This window comes from Somniosus microcephalus, chromosome 4 (genome assembly GCF_052327205.1).
Source record: "Somniosus microcephalus isolate GS21.2 chromosome 4, FLI_Smic_1.0, whole genome shotgun sequence".
Classification (NCBI taxonomy): domain Eukaryota; kingdom Metazoa; phylum Chordata; class Chondrichthyes; order Squaliformes; family Somniosidae; genus Somniosus; species Somniosus microcephalus.
The window spans coordinates 253,868,734-253,882,660 of record NC_140990.1 but is presented as its reverse complement, the minus strand read 5'-3'; the positions used below and the strand labels follow the sequence as shown (position 1 = coordinate 253,882,660).

The window sequence follows — 13,927 nt, the reverse complement described above, 5'->3', positions numbered from 1 at the left end:
ATACCCGCAACGACACACCGACCCCTACGCTGGCCTCCGTTACGCTGGACCAAGCGAGACCGCACCAACTGGCCCGGTCCACAATGGACATGAAGGTAAATGGTCACGAAACAATCTGCCTTTTTGACTCTGGGAGCACGGAGAGCTTCATCCACCCCGACACGGTGTAGCGTTGCTCTCTCCCAGTCCTGCCTGCGCACCAGCGGATTTCTATGGCCTCCGAGTCCCAGTCGGCGGACATTGGCGGCTACTGTGTGGTGACACTCTTAGTAGACGGGACTGTGTACGATAATTTTAAACTTCTGGTCCTGCCCCACCTCTGCGCTGCCGTTCTACTGGGGTTAGATTTTCAGTGCCACCTTAAAAGTGTTATGATGGCGTACGGTGGACCCCTCCCCCCACTCACAGTCCACAGCCAGCAGCTTCCAAATTGCCCGCCGCGCACCAGGTGCAACCTCTCCACACTCAGAGTCACCCCCCCCCCCATTGTTTGCTAACCTCACCCCCGACTGTAAGCCCATCGCCACAAAGAGCAGGCGATACAGTGCCGGGGACAGGGTTTTCATTAAATCCGAAGTGGAGCGGCTCCTGAAGGAGGGGATTATTGAGGGCAGCACCAGCCCCTGGCGAGCCCAGGTTGTGGTCGTTAAGACCGGCGAGAAGCAGCGCCTGGTCATCGACTACAGCCAGACAATAAATCGCTACACCCTGCTGGACGCTTACCCACTCCCCCGCATAGCTGATATGGTCAACCAGATCGCGCAGTACCGCGTCTTCTCGACCATTGACCTGAAATCAGCGTACCACCAGCTCCCTATCTGCCCTGAGGACCGCCAGTATACTGCCTTTGAGGCAAACGGCCGCCTCTATCACTTCCTTAGGGTTCCCTTTGGCGTCACCAACGGGGTCTCCGTCTTCCAAAGGGAGATGGGCCGGATGGTCGATCAAAATGCGTTGCAGGCCACTTTCCCATATCTGGACAATGTGACCATCTGCGGCCATGACTTGCAGGACCATGACGCAAACCTCGAAAAATTCCTCTGCACCGCCCAACTCCTGAACCTGACGTATAAGGATGGCGAGGCGGGTTGTGCATATTCCGCACAACCCGCCTCGCCATCCTTGGCTGTGTTGTGGAACACGGAGTCATCGGTCCCGACCCCGACCGGATGCATCCCCTTATGGAACTCCCACTGCCCCACTGCCTCAAGGCCCTGAAGAGGTGCCTAGGGTTTTTCTCCTATTACGCCCAGTGGGTCCCCTACTATGCGGACAAGGCCCGTCCGCTGATCAAGTCCACCTCTTTTCCCTTGACGGCAGAGGCCCGCTTAGCCTTCCACCGTATCAAGGAAGACATTGCCAAAGCCACCATGCACGCAGTGGACGAATCCATCCCCTTCCAGGTGGAAAGCAACGCGTCCGACTTTGCCCTGGCCACTACCCTTAATCAGGCGGGGAGACCCGTGGCCTTCTTTTCACGAACCCTCCAGGGCCCGGAGACCAGACACTCCGCTGTTGAGAAGGAGGCCCGGGCTATTGTGGAGGCTGTGCGTCATTGGAGGCACTACCTGGCCGGAAAACGATTTACCCTGCTCACTGACCAGCGTTCAGTTGCTTTTATGTTTAACAACAAGCAGAGGGGCAAAATCAAAAACGACAAGATCTTGAGGTGGAGAATCGAACTTTCCACCTACAATTACGAGATCTTGTACCAGCCCGGGAAGCTCAATGAACCCCCGGATGCTCTATCGCATGGCACCTGCGCCAGCGCGCAGATCGATAGACTGCGGGCCCTCCACAATGACCTCTGCCACCCAGGGGTCACCAGGTTCTTCCACTTCATCAAGGCCCGCAACCTGCCTTACTCCATTGAGGAGGTCAGGACCATGACCAGGAACTGCCAAGTCTGCGCTGAGTGCAAACCGCACTTTTATAGACCAGACAGGGCTCACCTGATAAAAGCCACTCGCCCCTTCGAGCGCCTGAGCGTTGATTTTAAAGGGCCTCTCCCCTCCTCCGACCGCAATGTGTACTTCCTCAACATTATTGATGAGTACTCCCGTTTCCCGTTCGCCATCCCCTGCCCGGACATGACCAGTGCCACGGTCATTAAATGTCTGAACGACCTCTTCACCCTGTTCGGTTTCCCCAGCTATATCCATAGCGACCGGGGCTCATCGTTTATGAGCGACGAACTCCACCAGTACCTGCTCGCTAGGGGTATTGCCACAAGCAGGCCCACCAGTTACAACCCCCGGGGGAACGGACAGGTGGAAAGAGAGAATGCGACAGTTTGGAAGGCCGCCCTGCTAGCCTTAAAGTCTAGGGGCCTTCCGACCTCCCGCTGGCAGGATGTGCTCCCCGATGCGCTCCACTCTATTCGGTCACTGCTCTGCACTGCCACTAACGCCACCCCTCATGAGAAAATGTTTGTCTTCCCAAGGAAGTCCACATCGGGGACATCGCTACCGCCATGGCTGACGTCCCCAGGGCCGGTCCTACTGAGAAGACACGTGAGGACCCATAAAACGGACCCCCTGGTCTAGAGGGTCGACCTCCTCCACGCCAACCCCCAGTATGCTTACATTGCGTACCCGGACGGGCGGGAGGACACAGTCTCCATACGAGACCTCGCACCCTCGGGGGCCCCAGTAACCCACTACCCACTACCACCCCCCCCCCCACGATCCAATATCCAACCCCAGCAGACGGCACGCCTGGGCCCCGCGACCCGCTCGACACCCACGAGGACTACACACCAGTGCCCCAGCCTACGCGGGACTCGACGCCGGAAGCTTCACTACCCCTGCCGTCGCCACGTCGATCACAGCGGCAGACAAGACCTCCGGAGAGACTCCAATACACAAACTTTTAATACACTTCACCCCGCCGGACTCATTTTTAAACAAGGGGTGAATGTGGTAAACCACTGTTTGTATTCCACTGTGTACATGTCTGTACATGCCTCGGCTGACTCCTCCCACGAGTCCAGGTATAAAGGTGACTGCTCCACAGTCCCTCTGTATTCTGGACTGGTCGACCACTCGAGGCACACCTTCATTCTCTTGTTAATAAAAGCCTGTTAGTTACTCGCTTAACCTCAGTCTTTTGAGTGATTGATAGCGCATCAGGCAGTACCAGGAAGGAGAGGCTTTAGTTATGAGGAAAGACTACAGAAATAGGTGCTCTTTTTATTAGAACAAAGCAGGCTAAGAGGAGATCTGATAGAGGTGTTCAAACGTAAGAGAGCTTTTGATAAGGTAAATAGGGAAATACTATTTCAACTGGTCAGCGAGGTGGTAACTAAAGGGCATACATTTAAAATCACCACCAATCCAATGCAGATAGAGGTCAGAATTTATTTCAGGTATGCTCTAATACCTTCCACACTCCCACCTTACCCAAAATCTGTGCAGAAAACTCCTGTGTATTATTCATGCTGTGTTTGAAATCTTAACCTTATCTACCACCCTACATAATTCTGCATTCGTTTTTCATGTCCGCAATTCACAAGGTAAAATTTACTTTATCTCTCTTCTGATAACTTTTGTGAACCTATTCTTGTAAGGAGCAATCCTCCGAGCAGCATTGACTAATGGACCAATAGTCTGTTAGCTCTTGCTCCCAATGCTCCCTATCTACATTTTTACTAAAACTGGCAGGTAGGAAAATGACCATAAGACTCTTTGGGGGAGAAATTCAGTATCGCCCCATTTGGGGTGCAATTATTGGCCGGGCGCAAAGATTAGCGCCTGGCGCTAATTGTCGCCTCCAACTGCAAACGTGGCTTTTATCGCCCCTGGAGGTGATTGGAGCGCTAAATCAGGCGCTACACACCTCTCTTAAGGCACAAAGGCCGAGGAGCGAGGCGCTACCTCAGAGCACCGGCAAAGCTCAGGTGATGTCAGTCAGCAATGGAACACAGACACAATGGCGCCGGCCAGTTCTTAAAGGGGAGTGTCGATCTTGCTCTCCATCCACATCCTGCTCATTGCAGCCTTGAATCTTGGCCTGGAGAGACCTGTACATCAAATCTGCTGGAAAGAACAATGGAGAGGCCCAGGGAAAGAGCTCAGAGTGCAGCCCCCATAGTCTCTTCTAAATCGATACAAGGAAGGGCAAATCAAAATGAACCCGCAAAGTGCTGCTCAGTACCCAAAACTCATTCACACAGCGTTGAATCTCTCCAGAAGTCTCTCTCTCTCTCTTTTTCAGAATGCGTGGTGCAAAAATGTCACCAACAAAAAAAGGCAGGAAGCGGCCATCTTTAAATAGCGCTCCCCCAGCCCCTTCCTGACTGCAAAACGTTCCCCTCAACCTGTCGTTGCTAGCGGCAGGCGGTAAGGCAGGGGGCGCCACTCAATATCTGGTCCGGGGCGCTACTGGGGCATTGCACACTCGACTGACGTCACGATCTGCCGGCGCAGGAGATCGTGGCAGTAGTTTAGCGCCGTCGCAAAATGTCTAGTTAATTTCGTGAGCGGCGCAAACATCACCACGCACGGGCGCTAGTTGGTTTGCGCCCCATTAGCGCCCTCATAAGGCGCTAACGGGAGGCACAAACCAACTGAATTTTTCCCCCTTTTAATCTGTTATGATGTTTGCATAATAGACAGAAGCGGATAAAAAAAAGGACGAGGCCTTCGTCTACAAAGCTCTGGAAGTAACGTGAGATTCGGGAAGACACTTGAGACCACGGAATTCTTACCTTGGTCATGGCACCAAAAGGCAAATTCCTTCCATTTACTGTTGTGCACAGTGGACATAGAAAGCTTTTTTGCTGATGTAAGACATTTTACAAATTGCATCCCCATACTGTCTATGGTATTTTTACCTTTTAACAAACTCTTCAAAGAGGATGCGATGAGAATATCCTTGTGCACGAATGCGTATGGTTTCCAAAATGCCAGTGTACCGCAGTTGAACCAGTACTCGTTCTTCAAAAAAAATTTCTGCTTTTCGATCATCATTGGGTTTGATGCAACGGACAAAGTGAGGCTGTCCAACCATCATTTTAGACAGGAGATCCATTAACGAATACTGTCAGATAAGAAAAAAAATCCATCTGAAAAGTTGTTTGTTGACTGGTAGCTGATCAATTGCTTCTATTGACATGGCATAATCCTAACTTATTTACAATGATTAGAATTGGAATAATTGATATCTTTTATATCTTTTTTGTTAAAGGAAGCGTGGAGCAAAATAAATAAGTAAAGCTGCACCTGGCACTAAAGCTCATGAAAGTGTCAGATAGAAACAAAAAAAACCCACAAAAAAATTAAAATAAAGTCCTTTAAAAGGCCTAATGAAAGTATATGGGCCCTTTAAACGCCCTTCTGCCTAAGGCTTTAACCCCTGTCAGGTTTCATCTAAACCCCTTGAGATTATTTTCATTTAATCACTTTTACCAATTATTCTCTATTTATTTTACAGTTTAATAAAGTTATTTGGTGCTATCTATTTGTAATTACTTTTTTTTTACTAAAATACTTTCTTCGGTCAGTCAAAGAACAATTTTGGAAGACAAACAAGAAAACAAAAGCATCTGCACATGAACCTTACAATTCTGTATCATGGTCCCCATAAGCATATACCTGCTCTCTCTTGAGCTCTACAGTGTCACTAGAAATTTAGGTTCTTCAAAATTATTGCAGTCTTTCTTTTAAAATGTTTGCAACAACAACCACCTTTATTTATATAGCGCCTTTAATGTAGTAAAACATCCCAAGGCATTTCACAGGAGCGTTATAAAACAGTATTTGACACTGAGCCACTTAAGGAGAAATTAGGGCAGATGACCAAAAGATTGGTCAAAGAGGTAGGTTTTAAGGATTGATACTTTACCCTGAAGTAAGAAGCCACAGTTTGCCTTTTCATGTTTGTTGTTTCATCAGGATGTCGCATAACTTCCATTGTATCAGCCTGGTTACAGAACAGTAAAAATGCAATGTATGTCAGCAAAATATAGATTAAAAGAACAACTTAACCTCCTGGAACTGGTACCTGTGGACAGAGTGATAAAATTAACAATGAAAAAAAATGCAGAGAATCAGCAGCTGAGAGTCAATAAAAGGAATCAAAGAAATCAAAAGGTACCAGCTTAAAGGCATACAGTGGATATTAAAATAGAACTCAATACAGATTTTTCCTATTAAACCAACATAAAATTTGCCCTCAATATAAATTCTGTCTTCAAAGCAGCTCTATTAACCACACAATATTAACATTTTGATGATCTTATACTTTTCCAACAATATATTTCATCAAATCTAATGAAGCACTAAAATGAACGGCTTCAGAGTTATGTTTACATTACCATCATAAGTACTGGTATGCATTTCTGTTCATTATGTAAATATATCCAGGACATAGGTTTGTGTTATGTTTAGTGTATAATTTCTTGTTATATGCTGCCATCTAAGAAAACTGTAAGAAATTATACGTATTCTTTATTTGTGAACTAAGAACTGGTTTTACTGGATATAATCTACAACAGAATAACTGAACATTCAACAAATTACATACATTCATGAATGTATTATGATCATACAATTTATGGGAAATTTATCTGCATGCATACAGCAACTTACAAATGTTTTTTAAATTTGAGGAATTTCACATCAATGTGTTGGCTTACTAACATCCTGAATTACAAAGTGATCAGACACAGTTCCATCTTTGCGACTCCCAGCATGGCAAATTCCTAATACCAGCTGGACCAAAAGAGGAAACCGTCAAGATAGCAATGCTTCTCCATAGGGATGGAGTGGAAATCAGAGGATGAATCATCCCAACTCGCTCTTGTAAACTGAGCAGTTAGCTCCAGAGCAGAAAGGCCTGGAAATCGATCATCTGTTCATCTTCTAGGCAGAGGAGCAGTGCATAGTTAAGGAGACATAACAATGGGAAAAATAAATAGAAACGGGACGCGAGAAAAAACGTTTTTGGGTAAATGTGCTGAAAGTTTAAAATGTGCTCAGTAGTAACTAGTTTTATTTTTAAAAATGTAAGTTTCACAACAGTTTGTCGCTGTTTGCATTTGTTAGTATGCATTTTAGAATATACATCAGCAAACCTTTCAATTACAAACACATATTTTGAAAATTCGTGGAAAACATTCTGGGCTTCATACCTTTTTCTTAGTCAGCTTTTTAACATGCAATATCTGATGGCTGCAAATTTGTGATTCAAAAAGTAAATAGGAGAAAATAAATGGATATTTTGCATCTGCAAATAAATTTAACCCTCAAGAGTTAGCTATGAACACTGACATGTTTGCAAATAGCAAATCGCTGGCAACTGAGATGTTCTATGTGCACAGATATTAAGCTGCTCTGCTCCATTATTCTTTGGCCAAAATACTTATAAAGGAAACAAAGAAAAACACAGTAATCTCATTTGTCCTGTTAAAACCTGTTTAGTTTCTAAAGTAATCTTTAAAATAATATGGAACATGCAAACGGTAATCTGCAGTAAACTAAATACAAAAAGGTCAAAATTGAATGATTTTTAATACAATTACTTTACCAGATTTCTATCAATTGCCAAGTTAAGTAAAAATGTATTGTTATGGAAAGTATAACCAAGATTGACAGGATGGGTAAAGCAGACTCGTTTAAGCAACGTATCATTGATTTGCAGCTAAGGCTAGAAATGGCTGGCCTGGTGCTGCAAAACATTGAAACACTCAATGGATACGGTTGCCATCCATCCATCTGCTGTTAAAACAGATAATCCCATTTTGAATATGCTGTCCAGAAATTTCTAAGGTGTAAAACAAACATTGAGCATTTTATTTAAATAGAAGCTTGTTTCTCCATTTACTTCTGTGTCTTATGATTATAGATGCATTGGTTATTTAGGTTTTCATTTAATTTTCATCTGTAACAAAAGAAATCATCAGAACTTCAGCTCTGATCCCAATCCCTGGCCCAGCTCTATCCTGCTTCTGTTTTTGTTATATACTTGGCAGAATTTAATAGCCCTCTTGATGATGCAGATTTTCCATTGATAGATTACTGCTCCCAGCCAAGCCATTGCCCATGGGCATGGACTGATTCTCACAAAGACAAAGCAATAGTGCAGAAAAATCAAAGGGACAATCCACCTATGCCATTCTCATACACCCCTAGCAGCTAGTTCAAGAGCACTACAGGGAAATACCCGTGAATAGCATCTAGGAATGCAACACAGAGACAGGCCTAGAAATTTGGAAGCGGTTACGGGGCACAGGGTTAATACTCTGTGCCAGAACAGTGAGGTCCAAAGTATCCCTGATATTGGGCCTTGGACTGCACTGTAATAGCGCAGCAGCCCTTCAGCGACGATAGGAATTGAGTGAGGAAAAATCAGGTCGCTGCAACTCTCAGGTAAGTGCGTCCAGAAGTTGGGTCAAGGGTCCAGGTTTGGGGGTTGGGTCAGGGGACTGGGGGCATGGAGTCCACGATCGGTAGTCAGGGGGCCTAGAGTCCACGATTGGAGGTCGGTCAAGGGATGGGAGGCCTGGCGTCTGCGATTAAGGTACGGGTTTGAGGATTGGGTCAAGGGATAGGGGGCCTGGAGTCCGCAATTGGGAATCAGGTCAAGGGATGGGGGGCATGAAGTCCATGATCAATAGTCGGGGCGGGGGGCGGGGGGGGGGAAGCTGGAGTCTGCGATCGTGGGTCGGGTCAAGTGATGGGGGGCCTGAAGCCCACGATCAGTAGTCGGGGCGAGGGGGGGGGAAGCTGGAGTCTGCGATCGTGGGTCGGGTCAAGTGATGGGGGGCCTGAAGCCCACGATCAGTAGTCGGGGCGAGGGGGAGGGAAGCTGGAGCCTGCGATCGTGGGTCGGGTCAAGGGATGGGGGGCCTGAAGCCCACGATCAGTAGTCGGGGCGAGGGGGAGGGAAGCTGGAGTCTGCGATCGTGGGTCGGGTCAAGTGATGGGGGGCCTGAAGCCCACGATCAAATCAAATCAAATCAACTTTTATTGTCATTGTTAGTGCACAAGTGCAGTACAACGAAATGTAGGCTTGCGGCTCCCGAGAGTGTACAATTTGGATTAGGACACTTAAACATTCAACATACATTTATACATTTGGCTTGCAGTATATTAGCATAAATATGACCATAATAAAGTGCATTGGCAGATGTGCAGGCTTTCGTGTTTATTTGTGGAGTTCAGTAGGATGACAGCCCTGGGAAAGAAGCTGTTCCTAAATCTGGTCGTACGGGTGCGAATGCATCTGTAGCGTCTTCCAGATGGTAGGAGGGCGAACAGACTGTGGCTGGGGTGGGTAGGGTCTTTGATGATGGACCGTGCCCTCCGTAGGCAGCGTTTCTGATATATATGCTCTATGGTCGGTCGGGGCGGGGGGGAGGGAAGCTGGAGTCTGCGATCGTGGGTCGGGTCAAGTGATGGGGGCCTGGAGTCTACGATCAGTAGTCGGGGCAGGGGTGGGGGGGGGGAAGCTGGAGTCTGCGATCGTGGGTCGGATCAAGGGATAGGGGGCCTGGAGTCCGCAACTGGGGATCAGGTCAAGGGATGGGGGGCCTGGAGTCTGCAACTGGGGATCAGGTCAAGGGATGGGGGCCTGGAGTCTACGATCAGTGGTTGGGGTGAGGGGGGGGGAAGCTGGATTTCGTGATCGTGGGTCGGGTCAAGGGATGGGGGCCTGGAGTCTACGATCAGTAGTCGGGGCAGGGGTGGGGGGTGGGGTGAAGCTGGAGTTCGCGATCGTGGGTCGGGTCAAGGGATGGGGGCCTGGAGTCTACGATCAGTAGTCGGGGCAGGGGTGGGGGGTGGGGTGAAGCTGGAGTTCACGATCGTGGGTCGGGTCAAGGGATGGGGGGCTTGGAATCTGCGATCGTGGGGTGGGTCGGGTCAAGTGATGGGGGGCCTGAAGTCCACGATCGGGTTTTGGGGGTCATGGAGCGGTGGCGATGGGGGGGGGGGGGGGGGGGAAGGGCAGGAGCAACAATCGTGTCCTTTAATGCGGGGTAGGAAGTAGCATTCCTGCTCCTCCTGGCTCCGCATTCAGGTAAGTTACTTACCTTCTTGGTTGGCAGGTGATCTCTAGGGCTGCTTTCCCCGAGTGCAGCTTGCAATGGTGCTGGCAAATAATTGTTGGAGTGGGAACCGCAAGCATGTATTAGGCCCCTTATTTGCATATCCAAAGGGCCTTATGCCTGCTTCACGTGTAGGTAAAGGACACCTCTTGTTTGCCCTTAACAAATATGGTGGTCCGCTCACTTCTGGCCAGAAGTATGAGCACGATTTCTGCCTGCCATTTTGGGGTCTTAGGCTGTGTAGCTCCTGAGAAACAGGTGCTATATGGCCCAATTTTCTAGGCCTGTGTGTTGGGGACAGTGTTGGAAATTAAAAAAATAGCTAAAATTGAAAAACCAATACTGAAAATAAACACTGTAAATTCAATATTATCTAAAGAATAATTATGTTTCGACTCATTGCGTACATAAATAAAAAGAACTACAGGTTTATAAGATTGCCACCGTGTACTGTTGTGGTTTTTAAGTTTTCTATCTGACATTAATTGTCATCTTGTTGTCATTCTTACCTTCAGCAAGTATTTAGGAGACTGTATTTGAAAAGTAAATAGAATAAAAGATGATCAACAATATAACAAGAAAATTGATTTTTATTCAGAAATAAAGCAATAGAAGATTCAGCATTGTAAGTAAGATTAAATACAGAGGTAAATGCTGCAAAGATGACCATTTTCACAATAACTACATCATGTTGCTTCAAACCCTCTCATTACTACTTTCATCTTGCGTTCTGAATTTCTCACAGCATGTTGTTTTACAGGCAGCATTTATAATTTGTATTGGTATAACTAAGATACTTGGAGTGAACTACTGTAAATAAAATTCTATGTCCCTATAAAAATCTGCATTAACAGACATAACATCAAAGCATTTGAACTCATCACATGACCAAATAAATATCGGGCTTTCTGATTAGAGCAGGCGCGAGGTTCATTATTTAGTCTCTCACATCGTGGTGTGAATGCAATCACCAAGGAGTTTTTTGGATTGTACTTATTTCTCACAGCTTGTATTCTTCTTTTTCAGGGAAACCCAGAAATAATTCTGGATTTACACAGGACATCAAGACTTTACCATGAGCTGCAATTTGCTTTTAAACATCAAGGTAAACAGGCCCTGCTTGATGAAAAGGTTACAGCTAAATGTTTGGTGTTAAAGTGTAGTAATATGTACATATTGGATTTGTGCTGGCTGTGTTCATTGATTGGCTTGACTTCAGTTTTCTTTGAAGATATAGTAGCTAGAGGGATAGGTATAGGTCCTAATGACTCACACCATAGGATGCAAATGAAGAACCCAAGAACTAAGTGCTTTGATGTAAATGTAAATGCAAAATGCATGTGAAATGCAGTTTGATACTATGCAATTAAAATTGATCAAATCTAAGCTTTAGGTTTAATTACTAAAAAGTAAATATTTTCATTACAGTTGAGTCAGCTGTCACTGTCAAAAGTTTAAGTGTATTGCATCTTAGTATTCAACTTTAAAGACTGTAAGAGAAAGTTATCAATGTCACTATTAATAAATTCTATTCTCCCAAACTGTTTATATAAATGCAAATTTCTTCATTTGGTCTTGTGAAGAATTGAATTCACAATACATTTTTTTCTATTCACAGATGAAACAGAAAACACAATTATTACTAAAGTAAAAAAAGGAAAAGGGTACAAGGGGGGGAAAATTCAGTATCGACCATTTTGGGGCGCTAACATTAGCGCCAGCGACCACGAAATTGAGTTTTAGCGCCCAAGAGGGAAGTGGAGCGCTAATTCAAGCACTCCACTTCCTTCTTAGAGCGCTAACCCCGAAGATCGGGGCGGTGCGTTCTGCAGCACTAAGCACTGGGCCACGTAGCGCTGCCGCATAGCTCTTCCCCTCATTAAGGGGGTGGGCCCAAACCCACAACTCTGCGGGGCCCGACCTGGACCACCGGAGAGCGGGGTGCCATGCACACAAGAGGATTGCCAGGCTGCCAGATTGCAGCATGGACCCCGCGTTCAAAGACGCAACAGGCCGCAACAAGTCGGACGAGTTTTTTATACGCTCCCGCCCACCACCTCTCCTTTACTTAGTGCCCTGCGAGCCTCCTGCCGCTCCGTTCCCGCCCCCTGAATCAGTCGCTGTCATCGCCCAGCACAGATTCAGGGGCCGTGGGCCAATTTTGCAGGCGGGGCGAAAATGGAGCGCTGCGCACGGTGACATCGCCTGCACAGCGTAGCAGGGCGCTATCGGTTACCGCCGCCGTTAAACTCCCGCTGAATTTAACGGGAGTCATTAGCAGCGCCGCGCCCGGGCAAAAAGTCATTTGCGCCCTATTAGCGAGGGTGCTTACGAGAAGCGCAAATGCACCAAATTTCTAGACTAAGGATTATCAAAATGGGTTTATTAAAAATGAACAAGAAGTAAATTGTAGTTGTATATATATCTCACAATGCTAATTAGAAGGCATTCCCTATTTGAAAGAGCCAGTTATAAAACATACAAACCTTGTTACGGCCTGCATTAAGCTGTGGCGGTAATGACCTAGATGCTGCATTTACTCTTGCTCGTGACTGTGCTAAGTTACCTGGAAAGAGAGAAAGCAAAGTAATTTTATGTAAGGAATGTTAAAGGAGAGATATTAAATAAGCATGTGCGGTACACTCAGGATATGTCAAAGTTTTAGTATGTCTAGCACAAGATGTCCAAATGTTTTCTCTGGCTACATCTTCAGAGGCTAAACTGTGATTAATAGCAATGAAAGGAGCCTTTGAAGCAGGATTGGTGACATCAAAGTCTTAATCCATGGGTGGCAGGATTTTTTTAATGAGTGGGAAGCATTTTAACACATTTCAACAGATTTACAGCATGAATAAACAATAGGTCACTGCGGATATTTCATACACCTTTCAGCAAATACTATGACCAAGGCCGAGATATAATTTTCAATTTAAATATGCAGTGTAATAGCAGCATCCTCAAATATAAAAAACTTTTGGGATACACGCAACAGGTGGCAACAACATTTCTAATTTACATACTTCAATATGCTTTTGAAAAATAATAAAGTAAATAATGTTTCCACAACACTTGCTATCATATATTGCCAAAAGAATGTTTTAACATACAGCAAAGCCACTTCAGCTGTGGCGCAGGTAGTTATTTCATTTGCCTTTCATTTAATGAAAGTATGTATAGTTTTATTATTACTATTATCTTAAATGATGCACAATCCTTTTTTCCTTTGTGATGCTTTTCTATAATAAAAAAGAAGAAAGACGTCCCAAAGCGCTTTACAGCCAATGAAGTACTTTTGAAGTGTAGTCACTGTTGTAATGTAGGAAACGCAGCAGCTAATTTGCAAACAGCAAACTCCCACAAACAGCAATGTAATAATGACTAGATAATCTATTTTAGTGATGTTGATTGAGGGATAAATATTAGCCAGAAGGGTCAAACCCGAAACGTCAACTCAAATTTCTCTCCACGGATGTTGCCTGACTTGCTGAGTTTTTCCAGCATTTTCTGTTGTTATTCCGGGGATAACACCCCTGCTCTTCATCGAAATAGTGCCATAGGATCTTTTATGTCCACCTGAGAGAGCAGACGGGGCCTCAGTTTAACGTCTCATCTGAAAGATGGCACCTCTGACAGTGCAGCGCTCCCTCAGTACTGCATTGGAGTGTCAGCCTAGGTTTTTGTACTCAAGTCTCTGGAGTGGGACTTGAATCCACAACCTTCTGACTCAAAGACGAGGTTGCTACCAAAAGGCACTATATAGGTGCAAGTTATTGTAAGCATCGCTTCTCTAAAAAAAAAATTACGGTGCCCTGAATGTTGTAGGGCATTTGTGCCTTCCTTCTCAAAATACGCTACTAAATACTGCACCAAATCTATTAA

General features: G+C 45.8%; 1 protein-coding gene across 9 annotated transcripts in view; it reads right to left on the bottom strand.

Moving 5' to 3' along the window:
* Positions 1-13,927, bottom strand: part of myo3b (myosin IIIB) — an 884,551-nt gene that overhangs the window by 427,677 nt on the left and 442,947 nt on the right. For 7 of the 9 annotated variants that reach the window (XM_085986241.1, XM_085986242.1, XM_085986235.1 and 4 more), the window contains 4 exons: positions 12,535-12,614; positions 10,558-10,578; positions 5,845-5,922; positions 4,835-5,040 (listed from right to left, as the gene is read on the bottom strand). In XM_085986241.1, coding sequence (XP_085842367.1) covers positions 4,835-5,040; positions 5,845-5,922; positions 10,558-10,578; positions 12,535-12,614 — 385 coding nt within the window. The remainder of the gene's footprint in view (positions 1-4,834; positions 5,041-5,844; positions 5,923-10,557; positions 10,579-12,534; positions 12,615-13,927) is intronic. The other 2 variants (XM_085986237.1, XM_085986239.1) reach the window with 1 other exon arrangement.